General features: G+C 41.3%; 1 protein-coding gene across 2 annotated transcripts in view; it reads left to right on the forward strand.

The window, feature by feature from the left end:
- The first annotated feature begins 1,297 nt into the window (after positions 1-1,297).
- UNC5C (unc-5 netrin receptor C) overlaps positions 1,298-21,699 on the forward strand; it is a 358,155-nt gene continuing 337,753 nt past the window's right edge. For both annotated transcript variants that reach the window (XM_030565104.1, XM_030565105.1), the window contains exon 1: positions 1,298-1,987. In XM_030565104.1, coding sequence (XP_030420964.1) covers positions 1,864-1,987 — 124 coding nt within the window. In that variant the 5' untranslated portion in view covers positions 1,298-1,863. The remainder of the gene's footprint in view (positions 1,988-21,699) is intronic.

The following is a 21,699-nucleotide window of genomic DNA, read 5'->3' on the forward strand; positions in this document are numbered from 1 at the left end:
TTTTAAAACACTATTTCCTGGAAAATTAATTCAAAATGTGGGAAACCCCACTAATGAGTGAGATTTAAGAGGTCTAACACACAGAGAGAAGTGTGTATGAGAAACAGAGCTCCCCAACTGACAGTTCCCTCCTAATTCCTTATGGTAAAAAAGGGCAGGATGGCTGAGGCCAATATTGGGATTTGGATGATATTCCTATTCAAGCCTCCTAACATTTGGATGATATGTTGCTCCCCCAAATGGAGTCTAAATCTGAATGTAAGATTCACCCCCCCACCCCCCATTCCGGGAGCTCATCTTTGTGCTCGGGTGTGGAGGGAGGAGAGAGACCAATCTCCCAGCCCACATCCTGGGATGGAAAAGAAGAAAGATTCGCTGGTAGAGATTGGGGAGAGGCTGCCCCCCCCCCCCCCCCCCCGTGGAGAAGGGAAATAGCCCTGCCTGGGAACGTCATCCCCCTGGCAAGTGGGAGCCAGATCTGTTTGGGGGATGACCCAAAATTCCCAAGGGGGTGACAAATCTGATCCCTTCTCTAGAGCTCAGCTACCCTCCACAGCCGTCCCGGTCCAGGTCTCGGCTCCTTCATAACTTTTCTCTTGTCACCTGGTGGGGGCGGGTGGCCCAGTCACCTGTATGGGGCCGCCTCCTCCTTACAGTTTGTGAGTCTGCCCCTGCCTGTGAGACGGGCGCCGGTGTCTCTGGCCCGTACTCTGGAGCTCCCGAACGGACGTCAGTGTGCACAGCCCCGGAGCTCTTGATTGACCAGCAGCGGGTGCTTGGGACATTCCTGAGCTGCACCGGTGACACAGCCAAGCACTTTGTGGTGCACGTGAACAATTCCTGTAATAAAGCGGAAGGTTACCGACTGATTGTGGGATCTCAGGCTGAGGGCTGGGGGTGCCCTGGCTGGAGGCAGAACAACGTTTCACTTCAAGATGTTTATGGTACCTGGCTAGCAGGGTGAGGGGGTGCATGAGACAGACAGACCAATCGGTCCCTGGCAGGGGTTCTCCTTGCTGCATTCCCCAGATGGATGGGGGAGTCTGGGGGGGGTCAGGGAGCCTGTCCCCCTCAATTGTGTCTCCTGGCTCTTTTTCTGCAGTTTTCATCAGGCGGGCTGGCAAAAGAGCCCTTCTCCCTCCGCCTGGGCAATAGCGGGCCACGTCCAGTCCGGGAATCCAGCGCAGGTTTTGCCGGTGTCTCTGGGAAGGCTGAGCTCCATTGGATGGAGCAATGTGCCTTAGCCGGGGCTGCGCTCCCCTCGATAACATTCACAGGAGGAAGAGAGGGGCAAGGGCGCTCTGTCCCTGGCTCCCCCATGCACGGGGCTAGGTGTGCGCGCAGCTCTCCGGGCGCTACTTTGCGCGCGCTCTCTGGCGCATATGCAAATCCACGCGCCCCCAGCCGGAGTTAGGATGCTGCTGCCGCTTCTTCCTCCCCTGCAAGACTCAGCTCCCGCAGACTTGTTCTCAAGACTATGAGATGACCAGTCCTCTTCACCTAGCAGCAGCAGCAGCCTGGGCACCTGACCTCCTCCGCGCAACCTTGAGCAGACCAGTGGGGAGTAAAGGGCTCCTCTCCTCACCTCTCCTCCTGTGCCTGGGTGCGGTGGCAAAGCCAGGGGGGCTGTGAAAGCAGCGCAGACTCGGGGCACGTTGGTGGCAGCCTTTGGGCTCTCCAGACTGGACGAGTGGCAGGAGAAGCAGCCACTTGAAGAAGGGAGGGGCTCTTGAAAAGCTGCCCCCCTTCTCTTCCCTTCCTCCCCCCTTGCCCAAAGAAAGTGGAGTGCGGGGCTTGCTTCTTCCTGAGGACTGCTGCTGGTGGTGGTGTGTTTTTTTCCTTTGCTTGCTTCTCTGCCCAGCCATGGGGAAAGGTCTGGAAAGCACGGCTGCCCGATGCGGACTGGGACTGGGATACTTACTGCAAACGTTCGTGTTACCTGCCCTGGCTATCCTGAGTGCCAGCACCACGGGCTCCGCAGCGCAAGGTAAGCCACTCGGGAGGGACTCAGCTAGCCACCCACCCAGCCTCTCCTCCCTCAACTCCTCTAACAGTAGTGACTGTGTACCTGGATTCCCACTTCCCCAGCTAGCCCATCTATCTCTCTATCTATCTGTCTAGAGATTTGCAGAGCTATAGAAAAAGGGACAGAGAAGACGAAATTTTTCTCTCTTTCTCGCAATGCATCCAACTAACTGAAATGATCAGGGGAGCTTTCTCCGGGGGGGAAGAGTGGTGGGCATAAGGAGCTGACACTGTTCTAATGTGCGTGTTCTTTGCATCTGTGTGTATTTAGGCACATAGTGCATATTTGTGATGATTCCTCTGTCTGTCTGTGTGTGATACATTCCTCTGCACACATGCATCCTCCCTGCCCATGCTGTAGAGTAACTTGAACAGAAGGGGGTCGGAGGAATTGGCTGTATGGACGCTCGGATTCTCCCACTCCGGGAGCAGAGAGAAGGGGAGGCTCGGATCCACATGTAGTGGAGCCCTGCAGCTTACGTGTGAGTGTATATTGGTGGTGCCGAAAAGTCTCAAGTCCTGCTGGAGCTCGGGAGGTTCTGGTCTGATCGCATCCCTCTCTCCCCCTTCCCTTGCTGAAATGGCTTTGCCGGATCTTGGGAAGATGGAGAAGGAGACTGACCCAAGATGGGTCTCCAATAAGAGGACATCTGGGCTCCTCAGTTCTGGGTGGTAGGCTGTCATCAGTGGCAAAAGGGGGCGGTGGGCCGGGTAGCAGTGGCCGCTGACTCCCAGGGCAGACACCTGGGGAAGGCATCCCGAAGCTGGTCTGCACTTCCCATACCAACCTGGGCGCTCGCACCTTCTTGCCACGGTCCCTTATCTCTTGTGCCTTTCCCTCTGAGCGACCGGTGTGTGATGTGTGTATTGCCGCAGCTAGTGTCCCTGATGGGTAGCTCGGGTAAACAGGTATTGTGATTGGATTAATCATAGTCATTTCCTGGGTTATCGACCTGACAAGTTCGTTTAAACAAATAAAATAACCCTCCACCTCTGTAAGGAAGGCTCTGCTGCCCTACTCCTTCGCCTGCCCTTCCATTTCACCCCGAAACTCAGCATACCCTCTGAGCTGTTGTTCGCATCAGTTTCTTTGGACTGCAGAACCGAAAGCTTAAGCAGAGAAAAGAACTTCAGTGGGAACTTGCGGAGGTTAAAATCAGGCACAGTCAAGAGAAAGGTGTATGTCTGTGTGTTGGTGTTTTGTTCGTAAGTGTCTGCTTGCTGCTCTAACATCTCTGTGATTGGGTGTGCTGGAAAGAGACCCTCTGAACCTGACTAGGACGAATGAGTTAATGAAGGCACCAGATAAAGACACATCATGTTAAAAGGGCGGTGATCGGAAATTTGGGAGCAGAACTCGGCCTAGGTCTTATCACGTCAAAATAAAGAAAAGAGATCAATCAATGAACAAAGCAAGTTCAATAGAGACAGTCAAACAGGAAGATAAGCTGATTAATACTGGAAATGTGAGGAGGATGGGCTTGGCATCTTGAATGGCAAATTGGAAGTATCGATAGTGTTTCTTTGTATATTCCTTTAGCCATTTCTGTAAATCTCTGATAGCCTGAGGAAACAGGGGAATTGATCCTTTCTCCTCTCTGTGCTGAAAAGAAGCAGATCCTCCTTTTATCCTTTTCTTCCCTGCCCAAAATCTCATATGCCCAGAGGGAGTTAAAATGGGTGGAGTGTAATGTAATTCTTTTTTATTTTGTTTGTTCAGTTTTCTGTGAATAAATCTGCAACTGCGTATTTATTATAGCCTGTAGGAACCGTAAAATGCCCTTTTCAAAACTATCATTACTTCCAACCCTTCACAGTGAATGTTTAGCTACTTCTCGAGCACACCACAAAGAGCACTGAATGTATATGTCACTAGTCCTGGCCATCGCACTACAGATAATGTCTGTACAATACTATTTCTCTCTCATACTCTGACTGCACATAAAACTTTGCTTGTCTCTTCCTCCCCTCCGACTCCCTCTCATTCCAGTAATGGAAGGAATGGAAATGGGTTGCTTGTGTGACAACGTGGTAAATAAATGGTGGGAATTGGTTGCGTCTGTGTGGCACTATACTGTACATAATGAAGATCAGGTTTATTAAAGCATTTGAAAGAGCTGTTTGCATGGTTACCAAGTAGAAAAAGAAATATTAGAAGCTGATTTTTTTTTGTCACAGCCAAGCAATAATATGTTTTAGGAACATAGATTTTATTGGGGAGTGTTGGCATACTGTACATGAAGGAATTCTTTTAAAAATGATCTCAGTGGGGAGGTTCTTGAGAGGACTTTGCAGATCTCTCCCTGTATAATCATCCTGTGATTAAAAGCACACTCATTTATGACCTTTTTGACAGTACTATACCAAAGTGCTGCTGATGGCTCTGGGTTTCAGAGGACTCTGGTGCTGCTGGCTGACTGTCACAGATCTAAGAGCTTTCTTGTTTAGGACTGAGTGAAGATATATTTGTTGTATATTATGTTTCTCTGTGTGACTATTCTGATCAATTTCCTGTCAGTACAAGGGATCTTTTATCCTATTCTCAGATTTACCTCATTTTACTGAGACCTGGTCTTTGCCAGCATAAGTAAGGTCCATCAGAAACTTGATCATGAAAAAGAGGTTACAGAAAATGTGAATGAAATAAAACTTTTGGAGCATCATGTTGCATTTCTTCTGTGTTTGTTTGTCCCATCATTTTGTATCGCTGGTTCAAGTTTGAGCCAGGGCAAGTTACATGTTACCTACATAGAGGTGTTAATGGTACTGTGTGTATGTAAACCTTTATATTAGAGAGTATGTAACAATGAAGATAGTTGTAGATAGGGGTCATGAGGAAAAAGGATCCTCTTGGAAGAGATTGGACAATCAGTAGAAATATATTCAACTATTAAGCAGTCAGGAGAACTGTAATTCACATAACAGATGGGACGAGGGAGTGGAAGAGGAACCCAAGAGTTCAGCTCTCTCTGCCCTCACTTCTCATAGACACAGAGCGCTCCTTGCAGTTTCTATTTGTCACTAACATATTACTAAGCCTTATTTGGTTTTTGCTACTTCGTACATTTACTCTTTGTAACAAAACTTTGTGTAACAAACCGAAAGCACATTGGACCTGATTCCTCGCACACACCAGAGTAGGTAAGGGGAGGATCAGTCCACACTAGACCGGAGGAAGGTATCAATGTAAACTACAAAGAGACTAGTAAATATGGTACCTGACACATAATATAGCTGTGATCATGCAGTGAGAGGAAGGGGACAGATCACTGGTGACTTTTTCTGTTGGTTGTAATAGATAATATATTATTTGCCAGAGTGAAAGAACACAGAGAATGTGGCTAGGATACATTAGTTTGGGGGTTTTCCAGATTTCTCTTTCCATTTCTTGTTTGTTAGAACAAATTTAGATGCAGATCTGGATTTGCGATCTTTCTCAGAGTTTGGGGATCTTGAGATCCGGTATATTGCTTTGGTGATCTCTATATATGTCAAATTCCATTTTTTAATGGTGCTGTGTGACAAAGGGTGCTACAATTTAACTGCAGCCTTGTTATGACGTTTTCTTTCCATACAGGGTTGAGTAAGATTTCCCTCCACTTTATTTAACCTGCAATCCAAAGTCCTTCTCTAATTTGGCCATTCCCCTCTACCCATGGATACTCACACTTTGCATCTATATTGCTTTGAACTGTTTGTGTGACCAGCAATAGAAAATAGACAAACTGGAATCCTTTTCTCTGACACATATATAGTCTTCTGATCTTTGGAGGACTTGTCTCCAAATCACTGCTGGTTTTGGTTTTGCAAAATCCAGACCGGATTGATGCTATTTTCCAAAAGAATTCTGCCCCCATTTTCCCCCTTCTTTAGTATGTAGCACTGTTTGTCTTTTGACTGAAGGAAAGAGGGCATTGTTTTAATTTTACTTGGCTCTAATACTATTTCTTCATAACTATCAAGTACTTTTGTCTTCCCCCCTCCACTCCCTTCATCTTTTGAAGTAGGGTAAGGATGTCTTGGGCATTTTTGGAGCCCTCTCTCTCCTCCTCTTTCCAATGTCTCCTGGAAAATAAGTCCACTAATTGAGTAATTGGTGGATTTTTTCCCCTCTCTCTAGAGATGGATATCTCTGTGTCTCAGAATGTCAGTATATACGCCATTCAACAGAGCTACTAACCATCAACAGAAGGACATACACTTTCTACTTTACTAACTTCTTTATTTTATCTGGAGCCATAGAAATATTTTTCTTCAGTTGTCATGAAATCATATGAAAAGCCCCCAGTGTTTTAGTTAAATGGTAATATACACCAGAACCCCCAAATCCAAATACCCTGAACTTTTGAGGATCAAGAGGCTTAGGAAACCAGACACAAACCATGATCTGATATTCCAGATTGTGGCCCATCTCTACAGTGGGCCAAACCAGAGTAAGATTTTGGACAATGCCCAGGACAAAAATATGACTAACCCCAAATTTTGAGAGAGGGGATGTCCAGATCTCAACCCACATCTGAATTAACCAACTCAGGCTCAACTCCAGTTAGAGTATTTGTTATTTCCATATGCCTGTTCTGTGTGAATAATGGGAATCTGCCTTTCCACTTACCAATTTCTGCCTTTGAGTTCACATTAAAGTTTTTCAGAAGTTATACTGCAGCTGCTATCATTTCTTGTAAGGCACTTAGATACCACAGTGATGAGGATGTTACAGACAGATTTTTGGGCTAGTAATGATGGTGTGAGAGCTGGGCAAAATGAAAGGCAAAGGTGATGCATATTAGATAGGTTTTGTTTCAATTGTTCCAAAACAAAACAAAACCAAAAAAACCTCTAAACAAACAAAAATATACAAAGAGAGAGAGAAAATGTTGTTAATCTTAATCCCCAAAACCTAATTAAATTAAAGTGATAATTTAAAAAGAAAACCATAAAAGAGCCATATGTGCAGATATTTGTCCTAATTCAGAGAACCCTTTATTAGCAATGGCAGCAGTCTGAAAATGCTTGGACCGGAAAAAGTGAACTATAACATGTGAATATACTAACCTTTTGGGGATGCACTTTTTAATTAAATACCTAAATGCATCTTGTTGCAAAAGGAGTGTGTGTGTGTGTGTGTGTGGAGGGGGGACTTAATTATCTTGATGCATCAGTGGACCATTTTTATTTGATAGTGTGGATGTAACTGTATTTGTATGAGTAAAGAAAGTGCCGACTAGTATTTCACTGTGAAAATTAATTTATTTTAAAGTCATGTGCCCTTGCAGGTTTCAATGACATTAATCATTTTGGGCCAGATTTTGCTATCCCTTATTCAGATTTTAGTATTGCAAGGAGCCTCATTGAAATCAAAATAGCCCATTAAAGCTACTTGCTGAGTGAGTGGCAATTTAGTCAAATCACAGTTAAATCAATGGGGCCAGCTGTGGAGTCGGGCACTTCTCATTTGGGAATAAGGGATGCAGAATCTGTCCTTTTCTTTATAAGTATTCAGTCACTAGAGCCACATTACAAAACTTATGAAAAGTATAAACATTGAGTACAGCACCATTTCTGATGTCTTTCCATCGTACTTGTATCCCTCCTTGTAATTTGGTTGCCTATTTAACCAAAATACATGGGTTCATTTAATCATCTTTGATGATCAGTAGTCACCCTTCTCTTGTGTTTAGTCGTATGTGAATCACTGATCACGTGGACTTCTTAAAATCACAGTTTCAAAACTTTGTCTCTTCACTGCATTCTGGGAAAAACTTAGTATGTGACATGAAATCTCTAAAAGAAAACAGCATTCAACATATTAAAATGGTTTTCTTAATTTAATTTTCAAAGACAGTATTCTTGGAAGCAGGAGTAAAGTTATGTTTCAAAATGTAGGCAAATCAGTTCCATAGCTGGCCTGCAGATCAAAAAAGAAGGAAATGTGTATTATATTTATATTTAAAAGGCATTTTCACGTGACTATGCTGACACTTGTACATTAGTAAAAGACTGATGTTGTGAGCAGCAGGCTCCTTTGGCTCAATTGTACGAGGTGCAGAGAACCCCCAATACCCTCTGAAGTCAGGAGGAGAACATTAGAGGGTGCTTTCTTACCATACATGATAAGACCATTTGTGCATGTGTGAACTTCTAGGTAAATCTTTGGTTTGAAAAACGAACCTAAATGGAGAAATTTCATTCAACATAGCAACACAGTCATCTAATTAGCACTGGTCCATTTTATAATGTATAACATGTTTGTTTCCTGAAGTTTAATTCATTTTGTTAATTTTCTGGAATTCAAATGAACCTAATGAAATTTTTGAAGAATCAGGTCCAATTATCCTTTTGGAAAATGGCACAAACATTGCTTTTGTGGCCTGCCAGAAAAAGATTTTTTAATTACTGTAAAAAGTGAGTTGTTTCTTTTCAACGGGCCGAATCCTGCTTGCTTTACTCAGAAAGTTCATCGGGAGGCTGGTGTCAGACCAGGAGGATTTAATCGAATGTAAGGAATCAATTGTTCAAAATCATAGATAGCTTTTTTAATTAAAAAAAATGTTTTCTATTCATGACATTTGAGCACATTCTGCTCTAAAATAAAGGTTAATTAAAGCCTGAATGCTCTTTCGTTAGGGTGTGATATGTTTCCATGTAAGTGTATGACTGGCAGTAAAGAACAGGGGGTATATTTATTTTATTTTTATTTTTGAAAATGAGAGAGAAATGTTTTAGTTTGTCAAGTGTACACATTATTAGCCACCCAGTGGAGGTGTTCAAGTTTAGCAGGCAGCAATCTTGGCGTCAGCACTGATAAAACAGTCATTAGCTTGCCTGTCATTTTCATTAGCCATTTTTGCCTTCAGAGTCTACTTGCAGTGATGAAATAGTATAAGCTTTTAAAGTGTAAGTCAGGGATCAAATGCAAGGAATAAAAGAGATAGGCAGGGTTTTTCCAGTCTACTACAACCACCACCATCAACACAGCCATAGAACAGTGTTATACGAAGACTTAGTTCACTGCCAACAGCTTTCAAGGACTGGAGAAGAACAGTGATGTTGTGATTTAGTGCATGTGCTCCGCAGAGTCCAGTATCAAGATCAGACATCTTTTGAGCATTCCATCATAATATTGTCTATCAAACAGGCAATCTTAAGGAAATGACATTAAGCCCTTGGGATGCACACTTCATCCAAACAATAGCTTAATTTGCATAATGTTAAATATATTGAAAATGAAAAGAAATGTATGTTGGAATGTGTCACACCAATAATAACACTGTTCTTTCGGTGCTCTACTGGTATTGCAAATATCACATTTCCCTATGCCAAATTTAACTGGGGTTCCATTTTCAATATTTATAAGCAGTGGGTGAAATCCTGAAGATTTAATAGGACTTCACCCTTTCTTAATTAAACATAGTCATTTTGCACAATGCCACTTGCTTTTTTTTTTTTCAATCTTGTCATCATACAGGAATACACAGGCAATGAGATTTAAGTAATGTAATGTGGCTGATTGTAAGCTGACAGGCAGATATGCTATTCAAGGGAAATAAAATGAAGCCCCAAACTCTAGCTCAGTTGAAGTCCCTTTCCTCAGGGCTGGCTCTGTTAATACAAAAAAGATTGAGAAACAAGAACAAAGCAACTCAGAACACTTGGTAACAACCACCAGAGGCATTTCCATCTTTCAGCAAGCTACGAAGGGAGAGCACAGAACCTTCCCCTCAGATAGTAATTGCTTCTGAAGCTTGTATAGCCCCACCCCAAATAACCCATTTTATAAGCAGAAAACGTGGGCAACCCTTGTAACTCATTGTACACCGGCATTGAAGGAGCTCCTTCTATATGTTGTCACACCATTATCTAAAAATCAGAGCTGACTGAAATTTTTAATCAAATGTTTTTTACCAATTGGGGGCATTTCCCTGGGAAATGTCCTTTCTGACTTTTTGTTGTTGTTGTTGTTCTGATTGAAGAACCAAAAATTCTAACCAAAACCTGAAAAATTTCAGTCAGTCTGATGAAAATTTTCAGTAAAACCAAAAATGTTTGCCCAATTGGTCAAGGCTTTTTGGTTTAAAGTTGCTAAAAACTGAGAATATTTCAGTATTTCAATGAAAACAACAACAACAAAAAATCTGTGGAAACATTTTTGACAATAACATTAATTTACATAAAAAAATTTCATGGGAAAAAACAAAACATTTCCCAACCAGGTCTACTAAAAATAAAACACAGTTAGATTTGATTTACAAAACTGGTTAATGACAATAATACTTTGTATGTCTATAGCACTTCCTGGGCCTGATTCTCCTCTCCATTACATTGTTTTTACATTCATGTAACTAGAATCAGGCACTATGGCCTAGTAACAGCCAATGGTGCCAGACCTCCACTTGGTGCATACAAAGAAGGGGAGGTAAAGTTGGCTTTAAAGCCACTTTTGCACTCTGCCAAACCCCAGAGTAGGGTACGTCTACACAGCCCACGACAGTGAGTCTGAGTCTGGATCAACAGAGACTCAGCTTGCGTTGTGGTGCTAAAAATAGCTATTTAGGCATTGCAGCTTGAGTTGCAGCTTGGGCTCTGAAGCCCACTCTCTCTAGGCATCAGATCCTGAGCCCAAACACTTACACAGCTATCTTTAGCACTGTTGCACAAGCCCTGCAACTATGAATCTGTTGACCCAGGCTCTGAGAGTCGCTGTCACGGGTTGCAACTCTTTCTGTAGAGGTACTCAGAGCAGGAAGTTTGGCTCCTGGTGCAAGTTAGAGCCGTCTCCTGTCTACCCAAACCTGCACCAGTTTGTAATAGCCGCCTGTGGACCATTACAGCAGCAGGGAGCACTGGAACACAATAGTGTTCTGGCCATGTTTGCTCCTGCCCGGCATGTCCCCTACACAGCCATGACAGAAATGGGTGGTGCACAGATGGCTGTCTGCTCTACATCAGCTGCACAAATCCCACACTGGAGGAACCTTTAATTCCCTGTTAGAGAAGTTTTACTCACCGTTGTGTGGCTGTAGCATGGGATGGGAAATCACCTAGTGTACATTTACTCTTTAATCCTCAGAATCTCCTGCTGTGGCTATAATTGTTCCCATTCTTGCAGATGGAAACATGGAGGGAGAGATGTAAGAGGATTTGCCCAAAGCCACACAATGATTTTGTAGTGGAGCCAAGATTAGAACTCAGGATTCTCGGATGCTGAAGATTGTGCTCATTGCGCCACACAAATTGTCTGACAATTTGTAAAACAGATTGCACAAAAGGAATGCTACCTTGATGGATATTAGATTACTTCATGAAATTTGAAATTATCCTTGCTTATTTATGGTTTATTTGTATGCACTAGTGATATCTAGAAAAAATGTAAGTATTAAAGCCTAAGGACAAAACAGTGTTTCATAACTCAGAAATGGGTTCTTACTAATTAATATGACCGCCTAAAAACTGTGCCTGATTCTTATTTCCCGTACATCAGTGTAACTCCACTGAAGTCAATGGAGTTACTCAGAATTTGCACAGAGCAGAATCTAGTCCAATAGAGTTACTTTGATGGAAACACTAGTGTAAGTGAAGTTAGAATCATACCCTTCCTCTTTACTTTCGGGGCACTAACCTTTTATCTGACTGTTTTCTGCATTTTAATCAGTCAGTTTACACTCATAAGGGCCTGTAGAAGTCATAAACATTGAGGTTGCCTAGGCAATTAAATCAGCATCTTTTTCTCTTGCTGAGGTAACAACCAAGTATAGTGCTGAGGAGCTTGGTAAGGTTCAACTGACCTGGCAACAGCTGAGCATTTGCTTATTATCTGGTATCTACCAATCTCCTTTCAGCCATTTACATGAAGCAAAGTAGCTTTATTGCTTAGTCTCATACTGACTGAAAGGCTGAAATGTTAAGCTATGTGGATTAACTGTGTATCCTTTGAGAAAAGGAAAGCTTGGGTTTTTGTTGATCCCCTGGCTGCTGGATGTAATTGTTAGAGAAATCTTGAATTCCATCAGTTATATATATCAGGGAACATGCAACTAACCATTCTGAGATCCTTCAAAGGAAATTGACTCTATCTCAAGCTTGTTTGGAAACTTGTTAAAACCAGTAGTCCCAAAGAAGTTTCTTTGCTTGTGTCTGGTATATTTCATGTATGGAAATGAATAGTGGATACTCTGGGAACATACTTAGTACAAAGATTCTTAGAGAACAATAGCTCTACAGTAAATTTGCTGAAATGATTGTGGGTAGATGATTAATTGCACTCTTATGAAGTGTTTCATTTATTTATTAGTTTTAAAATGCATGGTTTATCTTTGCACAGTCCCAACACATATGTTTCTGTTGGAAAATTTACAGTTTGCAAGAAAATAATGTGGTACCACTGAATGAGGTTAATTGCAGTTCAGTCATAGAAAATCTGAGGAGCAAATAATTAGGACACAGAAATGCCAATTTAGCAAATGGGCCTTATTCTGTTCTCAGTTAGACTATTCTTATATTGGTGTAATTACACTTACTACAGTGGAATTACTCCTAGTTTACCCCAGTGTAAGTGAGAATTTAATCATGCCCACGGTCTCAGTCTGAATTAGCCTACTTTTTCTTTGTAAATTTAACTTACACTTTTGCCAGTTGTGCTCTAAATTGGTACAGACACATTCTTCTCTCCCCTCTTAACAACATTAATAGTGATTTTCGGTGTCAGCCTTATTACTGCAATTTTACAAATAATGAGCTACCAGGAATAGCAATAAGTAGCCACAACTTAAGCAAATCACATTGCCACGCAGGTGTCCAAAGTGAATTCTGAGGGTCACATGTATTTAGATGAGTGCTATTATGAAGCCTGCAGTGCCACTTTCTTGTATTCCAGGGTGAGGGCAAAATTGATTAACTACAGGGGGTTTTATTGCCAGTTAAACAAGCTATTTCTATTAATCTGTTAAAGAAGATTCAGGTCCATGTAAATATCTTGGGTGTGTAGCGTAATTAAAATATATGTAAATAGACATGGAATGAGGTCTGACCCTCAGGCAAGGGGATCCTACGCAGGCAAGTTGCCAGTACCATTCTTGGTGTCTCATGATTTGGGAACAATGGCAATAAAACTCTCCCAGTCCCCTTTGATACTAGTATTTCATTATAGCTGGAAGAAGGAACGCTTCTTCTGTTAGCTTAGAGACTGTGTCTTCGTGTTGCTCTATAAACCTCCATCACTTCAGTTCAGACCTAGCTCTCTGCCCACATATGTGATGGGGATGTGTTAAATGGAGAAGAATGTGATCTTCCATTCATGCAATGGGCTCTATACCTTATTCTGTTGGCTCAGAACCTATCTGGATAGCTAGTGACCCTCACATTGAGCTTTTTGGACAAATTTGTGCACTAGTTTGTTCCAAGCCAACATTCCTCTGACAAACTTATTTCATGTAGTCGCCCTAAACATGGCTCCAGACGATGCTTTCTGCCTCTTCACCAGCTTCCGAAGGCTAGAGTAACTTCTTCAGCCTCTAGTTCAACTAAAACTGAGCTCCATAGCTGTCCTTGTGTTCCTTACTGCTGAACTGAAATGGAATTAGGTTACTATTTGCTCTGTTTTCTTAATTGAATTCACTGTGATCAGAGTGCTAAAAGGTAAGCCAGGAGCTGAAGGTCAGTTGAGATGCCAGTTAAGTTACTTTCCCTACCCTGTGACAGCCAGTGTTCAGCAAAGAAGGCTTTGGTACTTTTTCCTTGGGGGTATTATGCCAGATCTTCATCTGGTGAAAACTAGTGTAGCTTCATTGACTTGAATGCCAGTTTACATCAGCTGATGATCTGGCATTATCTATGCAGTAATGATACTGTGTATTGGAATCTGGGTCATGATATGTAGTTTGTACACAGGGAGGTAAAAAAAAACTGTATTATGCAATGAGTTGCTCATATACTTGATTGCTACTCAAGCAAAAGAGCCATTGAAGTAAATGGTGCTATGCGTCATTGTAGTAGGACTGCAGGATTTTGTCCATGTTCTGGCTCTGTTGTCTTAACATGCATTGATAAATACATTAGATGAATGTGGAGGCTTACTTGTTACAAGAGCTTGCAACAGTACCTCTTAATCCTGTGGCTCTCGAGCCACCTGGGGCTTTGCAGCTCTGTATTTTGTTCTCTTTTCCTGGGCTTGAACAAGGTTTCACAGAGCATCCTGCCCTCAGTGGAGTGGGATCCCCCAGGGGAAAAAATGGAGACTCAGAGAGACGCTTGCTCTTACAGCTTGAGTCTATGACATATATAACAAGACATCTCAAAGCTGGTGAAAGGCGTTGAAAGACAAACCTTTCACTGAGTCCTAAACATCCCTGCTCATATTGTAACCTTTATGGATATAATCGTATTTACTATAAGATACTTGTTGCATATATTTTGGTTTTCTTAATTAGTACAATTCACCCTCATGCAGAGGATCAACGCAAAGTATATGCAGCACTTAAATCTTCAAAACAGGGCAAAAGGGAGGCTGAAGTGGTGTGTAGGACTTGGGCTGGCCCTCTGTACTGGGTAGTATTTCACCCAGTAAGTTGAATGATTTCATGCCTCTTTCTCTGCCTCTGGTTCATAGTGAAGTGGTCTTTAGCTGCTAAAAGATTAATTACATTGTTTTACATTAAAAACTATTGGCTAAATTCCGCTGCCAGTGACTAGCATCTCCTTTCATGTCTATGGAATTACACCAGATTGGCACCCTAATTAGGGTGACCAGATGTCCTGATTTTATAGGTACAGTCCAGATATTTGGGGCATTTTCTTACACAGGTGCCTATTACCCCCCACCCTCTGTCCTGATTTTTCACACTTGCTATCTTGTCACCCTAACCTAACATTAGACAGCAGCAACTGGTCGACTATACGTACATATCCACATAAACATATATTACGTATAACTGGTGTAATGACTTCCTGCCTGAGCAATCAGCATAGACCTTCAGCACTGAAAGCACAGGCCTCTACAATTTGAGCTAAAAGAATACCCCCAGTAGCTGATATCAATAGAGGGCTATTATCCTCTATAAAACCATTCACTATCATGCAGTATGACAAACACTTTGCATGTACACTGTAGAAGACAATAACTGTTTTGCTTTGCTAGTATCTGTCCATTCCCTGCCCTGCAATATTTCCCCATAGATCTTATTTTCTCTTACATTTATTTTGTGTATTGAACATATCTATTGGATGAACCCTTTCGACTGCAAAAAGCAGTGTTAATTCATTGCATTTCTTCATAAATATTTCTGTGGCTTGTAGTCTCCAAGGGGAAGTCTTACATTTGCATTTATAAGAAATCACAGGATGAAAACTGAATTAAAATAACTGAGTGACACCACATGGACTAGTCATTTGCTACATATTGCTGATGAGCTTTGTCTATGAATATTTGCTTTTCATTAAAAAGAGTTCTCACTTAGAAAAGCATTTGATACAATATTTGGAACAAATCCTGTTCTCTTTACTCATCCACCTAGCCTCACAGACTTCCATGGAACTTAGTTGCTTAAGTAAGGCAAGTAGGATTTTGTTTTCAAAGACAAAAGTTTCACCATCAGCAGTGCAAACGTAGAAAATGTATTTTGCTGTCTGAGGCTGGGGTAAGGTTAATAAATTGGTCTTAAAGATAACAGCAGATTCCAATGTCCTTGGGTTTGTTTTGCATTTGGTGACAGTCACTAAATCAGAGAAAGGAATGTTCAAACAACACAGTTGAGGAAAAGTGATTTTTATAGAAAGGGTCCATTCCTGCTAATAGCCAGTAACTGCACATTACCCCACTGACATTAAAAGTCCATTAGCTAAGCCCAGTTTAAACAGCAGCTGATGCTATGTCAGCTAAATGTACATTAGAATTTTTCATGTAATGCAGCAATAGCACTTCTGTAATTTTTCTAAAACTATATACATTAGGGAAAGCAAATGTCTTCTGATAGTAATAAGATGCAGAGTGGGGAAGGAGTTGTAATCAAACTAAAGTAACCACCTGGCTATATTAATTAGCAGCATACAATGGTAATAAGAAAAGCCATGAGTGACAGGTTTGAGAATTAAAGTTAAATCAATATTGTTTGGAAAAGTTTAGGAAATTATGCTTCTGAAATCAGCGCAAGTGCAACAAAGGTGCGTATTAGTTTGTTATTTGCTCATTAAACATACTGTGCTCTAGTTCAAGAAAATCCTCTATTGAAGTCAATGGGAGATTTTTCTTGTACAAGGAGTATTGAATTGAATTTCAAGCAAAAAAGGTATTTTCCTGGTGTATATGAAATATGTCTGTTTGCAATAGTTTGAAAGCATTTGAACTTTTCAAGATGCAGTGTTTGTGTTAGAATGGGCTTAAATTGTAGTTAATCATTATTAAAGCAATTAATGTGTAGCCCTGCTTAAGCTGCTTCCAAAAGTACATTGAGAAATATTTTGTAGAAATGCTTAATGCATGTTTGCTAAGAGGAAAGTAAAAATTATAAATGCCAATGTAGTGAAAATAAATGTGTTCTTTACAAAGCTTATTACTCATATTTAAAACCAACCATAAACTGTTAACATAGAGAGATCACAGAGCCCACTAAAGTACAAAGAGCTTAGTGCCCAAATTATATTGGCATCCAACCCTATTTTGATAGGTCATTTTAAAGTTTCCTGTGAAAATAGATAATTGCGCTACAACTATAATGCCATTGTGGAGTCAGACTCAGGGTTGTTTAGTAAGCTAATGTGAGAGCTGGGAACAGAGCAGTAATTAATCACTTACAGTCACATTCACAACTACTGTGAAGTATTACTATAACCTCCTCCTCCCCCTTTTCTATTATCAGTCCATTAGCGAAACCCTGTACAAGTACCAACAAGTGTAGGGCTGTCCTTCAATGTACGACATACCCTCGGCAAAAGCCCTGCATATATGTTCACAGTGGTTACTTAAATTCTTAATGCTTTGGGTTAAAATACAAACTTCTTTACTCTTCCTTTCATGAGCCTAGCTTTCATTTTTGTTTTCCAAATTTCAAGGCATTTTCATCAATATTATGCCCAGAACAGAGCATGTGTTAGTGAACCAAAGAATTTAAGGAGGGTAATTTAATTGCATTTTTTTCCCTTCTGGAAATGAACATATAAACATATTACTGCACTAAAGCCTGTTTTTAATTATAAGCAGTGACTTTTTCTTGTTGACAGATTTTCACATGGAAACCTTTATTGAATCTGAGGAGACCTTTTTGCCATCATTAGTTCTTGCTGCTTAGTGCTTTTATCAAGTACAGTAAAATACCATTTGTTATTAATTCAGAGCTTGCATGGACATATTTAATATAATTACTGAACAAAATCCTGTTTACTAACATATTGCTTGGGAAACCTGGCTGAATAATCTGGTCTCTGGTACACATAAACCAGACACTAATAACAGCTACAAATATTTTGCAATATAGTTATGGAGCTTTGATTTTAATTCTAAACCCACATTAAGGTTTTAGGGATAAAGCATAGGGCAGAAGTGACTTTTCTCATGTTTTGCCTTGTCTCTTGGACAGTTTCTGCCATAAAAGATATATAAAAATCATTACTGTATTTCATGACAAAAATAAATATGTACATATTTATGAGCTGGGAAAATTATGGAATTGAATTATGTTAGTGCTAACAAGATGATGATGTTCAGATTGGATCTGGACAATTGCTGCATTATAGTCATGAATTTTTTTCATAGCAATATGCATTGCAGTGCCAATACACTTTGTCTTTCTGAAGGTTTTACTATTTGTGTCTCATTGGCTGGGTATTTGTATATTGTGTGTGTAGGAAGATTTGCCTGAAATGTATACATAAAACTGTTAAGTGAAAGTGACTGTGCAGATAATTCAAGACCTCTGCAAGCTATGCAAACTTATGATGACCACAAGCCAGATTCTGAGCAGAGTTTACATGGCAATGATGCGCACACAAGACCTATCAGATTGTGCCAATTGTCATACTCTGGACCAACTTGTCTGGGGAAGCTGAGGCCTGGTGCTAACTGTGAAGAGGAGGAAAGGGCCCATAGCCACTCCACTGTTAAAGTTATAAAGTTGCCTGAGGCCAGCAAACTCACCTTTATGAACTTCCCCTGCGTTACTCATGACCCATTTGCCTCACATTTCCCCTCCATCTCCCAAAACAAATACATTGAACAAACATCTTGTGGGGGATTGGAAGAGGTCAGTGAGAAGGTCTTTGCTTCTCCTGCTCCTCCTCTTCTCCTCGCCCCAAGATTGCTAGGGGATGGGTATAGATTCTTTGGCCTGTTCAGATCCTGGGATTACAGATGGAGTTGGATGTTGGAAATGTCAGTTTGAGAATGAGGTCTTTGGGTCAGATGGCCAGTTTTGTCTCTCCATGGCCATCAGTCAGCTGTGGAAAAGCCTGCCCCATGTCAGGACACTGGGAGGTTCTGCACATGTATAATGCATCCTCTGATGTCATTGCTCTGTGACCAACTGATATGTAGAGTGGCTGAACTTGGAGAAGTCTGTTTCTACAGTTACAGAACCCAAGTAGGCCATGTAAGTCTACAGACTGTCACTCTGTAGAAGCCACTGGACCGGCAATTTACCCTATTAATAGTAATTATTATTAATAATTTATAAATGTTTCTTTTTTATTATTCAGCTGATGCAAAATTTGGATTTATACCAGTTGACAATTTGGCCGCATAATTCACTAAGGTTTCAGTGTGATTGTGTTCATAGTGGAAAAATCTGTATCTCATTTTTTTTGCCCAGAAAATTCTCCCTGATTATAAGAATTCTCTCTCTCTCTCTTTCTCTCTCTCTCTCTTTTTTTTTTTAAGAGCAGAAGTACCAAAGCACATTTGATAGGAATCCAGACAATAATAAACAGATTCTATGACACCAAACAATCATGAAAAAACTTCTCTATCTTTGTATTATCTTGTCTAACTTAAAAGGACCAAAAGAAAAGACATGCATTCAGAACAGCAATTATTGGGTAAAATGACTTTTTATGGCTAGTAATTGCTTTTTTATATATTAAAAATAGTTCAGTTTGTAGAGATTTTCTTTTAAAGTCTTTCTTTTAAGCCAACTGTTCCCCCAACCACAGCAAATCCTAATAATTAAAATAAAAGACTTTACATCAGCATTGGCCTTCACTGCCTAGGGCTGTTTGTTCTTAAGAAAGCATCCTATTTATGATCAAAAAGTAAGATGAACTTTTTCAGGCAGGTCTCCTGTCTCATCATGGCTGTGTTTTTAGCTATGGAAATGATGAATAACTTTTGATCATCTTATAGAAATGATTTATTTAAAAAATAAAGTTATATTCCCTCTCCTGCTGTCTCTTTTCCTGAACTAGACTATGGAAAAAGCAAACAAACAAGCAATACTTAGTCAAGTTAGTGGTTTATTTAGAAATAGTGAACAAAGATTTATTTCTCTCAGGAACCAGAGATTTCTAAGGTATTACAGTACTTCTTTTATTTTTGTTACCCTCTGAAACAAAGTATACACTGTGTTGGGCATAAAGACAAGAAAGATCTATTTCTGAATACAAAATATATAGTAAATACAAAATTATTTCTCATCTAATTAGCTATTGCTTGGGAATTTTGGATAGGAATGAGCCTATTTATTGGAGTTTGTTGGTGGAGATTTTGATCCTCAGACTAAATAAAATGTCACCTTGGGGATAGTATAGCATGCATTTAATAGATGATCCTAACTCATGAGTCAGACAAAAAAAAAGCACACAGGCAGCCTTTTTAAGGTCACCAAAACATGTTATGGATGATGTTATTTCAGGCAACAAAGGGAAGATTATAAAGTAACTGCTCCTCTTTGTCAAGACTCCAGTAAATACAAAACTAACTTGTCCTGTGTAATTACCACAGGGAATTGTGCAATGGTCTATTACTGGTAGTTGTTTGTAATCAGGTAGACTGAATCTTGCTGTGAGGGGCCCACCCTCACTCTAGTAGAGAGAAGACTTACAAGCTCTTCTGGGCTTCGCCAGCACTAACCAGGTGTGCCTGTAAAACTTGCTCTGTCTGGAGTGGGGAAGCTTAAAAAGGGAAAACCTGTCCCAGGAAATGGTGGTGAACAGGAAGACAACTACTCTACCTAAGACATTGATGGTCACAGGGATCAGTCAGCAAAGAGGAAGATAGTCACTGACCTTGCCACCCTTGAGACAGCACAGATCAGTGTGAAGCAGGGTGACCCCAAAGGAGGGGTTGGAGGCACATCCGAACCCTGATTAAAGACACTATACCCACTGATAGGCCAAACCCCCAGAGGGTGACCAAAAAGACTGCCTAAGAGACAGACCATCTTTTTTTTTTCCCTCTGATAACTTTCCTTCCTACTCCCGCCCTTGGGAAGGAGAGAGAAAGGGAACTTTTTGTTTCTTTTGTTTGGTGAACCCCTTGTGTGCTACAGGACCCAGGGGAGCCCCTATCCCCCCACAAGTGGTGGAGAACTACCCCTGATAGAGGAAGTTAAAAAAAAAAAGCCATAGAGGGGGATAGAGTTCAGCAGGTCTGAGAAAGATGAAACTGGGATGGTGGTATAAGTGGCTAGCGGAAATGCAGCAGCAGCAAGCTACTCAGCAACAGCAGTTCCAGCAGCAATGGCTGCAGCAGTGGACCACCCAACTGCAAATTGCGTTTCATGCTGGAACAGAGAAACAACCCTACGCTGAGTCATAGGTATGAACAACTGGCTTCCGTAAACAGAAAAATAAAGGAGCCTCAGGGCGGTGAGCAGTATCCGCATTCTGTACTCAAGAAAGAGTACCTGTATTGAATCAAAAGAGATCAACAAACCCAGATAGTGAGGGCCCAGCTTCTGGTGCCTCGCGGGTACCACCTGACAGTGTTGCAGCTCACACAAAAAATGCCTTGTGCTGGACACCTGGGAAAAGAGAAGATATTGTCACAGGTATTAGCCCAATTCTACTGTCCAGGCGTGCATCAGGAGGTGAGAGAATACTCTTTGTCCTGCCTGGAGTGCCAGCTAGCCAGCAACAAAGTGATTCCTAAGGGGCCCTTGGTCCCTCTGCCCCTTGATTGAGACACTCATCAAAAGAATCAGAATGAACATGGTCGGACCCCTAAAAAAGATTGCATCAGGGCATCAGTACACATTAGTGATTGTCAACTATGCTACTAGATACCAAGAGGCTGTAGACCTTCTCTCTGCGAAAGCTATGATGATAGCACCAGAGCTCTAGAAGCTCTTCTCACACATGGGATTTTTCCCGTGAAATACTAATGGATTAAGGGATTAACTTCACCTCCCAGCCGATGCAAGAATTATTCTTCCTTTTGAAGGTCAAGTCCCTGAAAACCTTGATATACCACCCTCAGGCTAATAGCCTAGTAGAGTGATTTAATAGGACCCTGAAAGAACTGTTGAAATGCTTTGTTAGGAACAACCCCTAGCATTCGGGCAAGCTATTCTTGCCACTCAGGTTTGCCATAAGGGGATTCTGCAGGCCTCTGTGGCGTTCTCTCTCTTCGAACTACTTGGTCACTGGCTGTGAGGAAAGTGGACTTGTTATGAGAGGGCTGGAAGGAACAGGACATAGGTGCCTTAAGCATGCCCCTGTACCTCTTACAGTTAAGGGAATACCTCAGGGATATACGGT

Source organism: Gopherus evgoodei, chromosome 5 (genome assembly GCF_007399415.2).
Source record: "Gopherus evgoodei ecotype Sinaloan lineage chromosome 5, rGopEvg1_v1.p, whole genome shotgun sequence".
Classification (NCBI taxonomy): domain Eukaryota; kingdom Metazoa; phylum Chordata; order Testudines; family Testudinidae; genus Gopherus; species Gopherus evgoodei.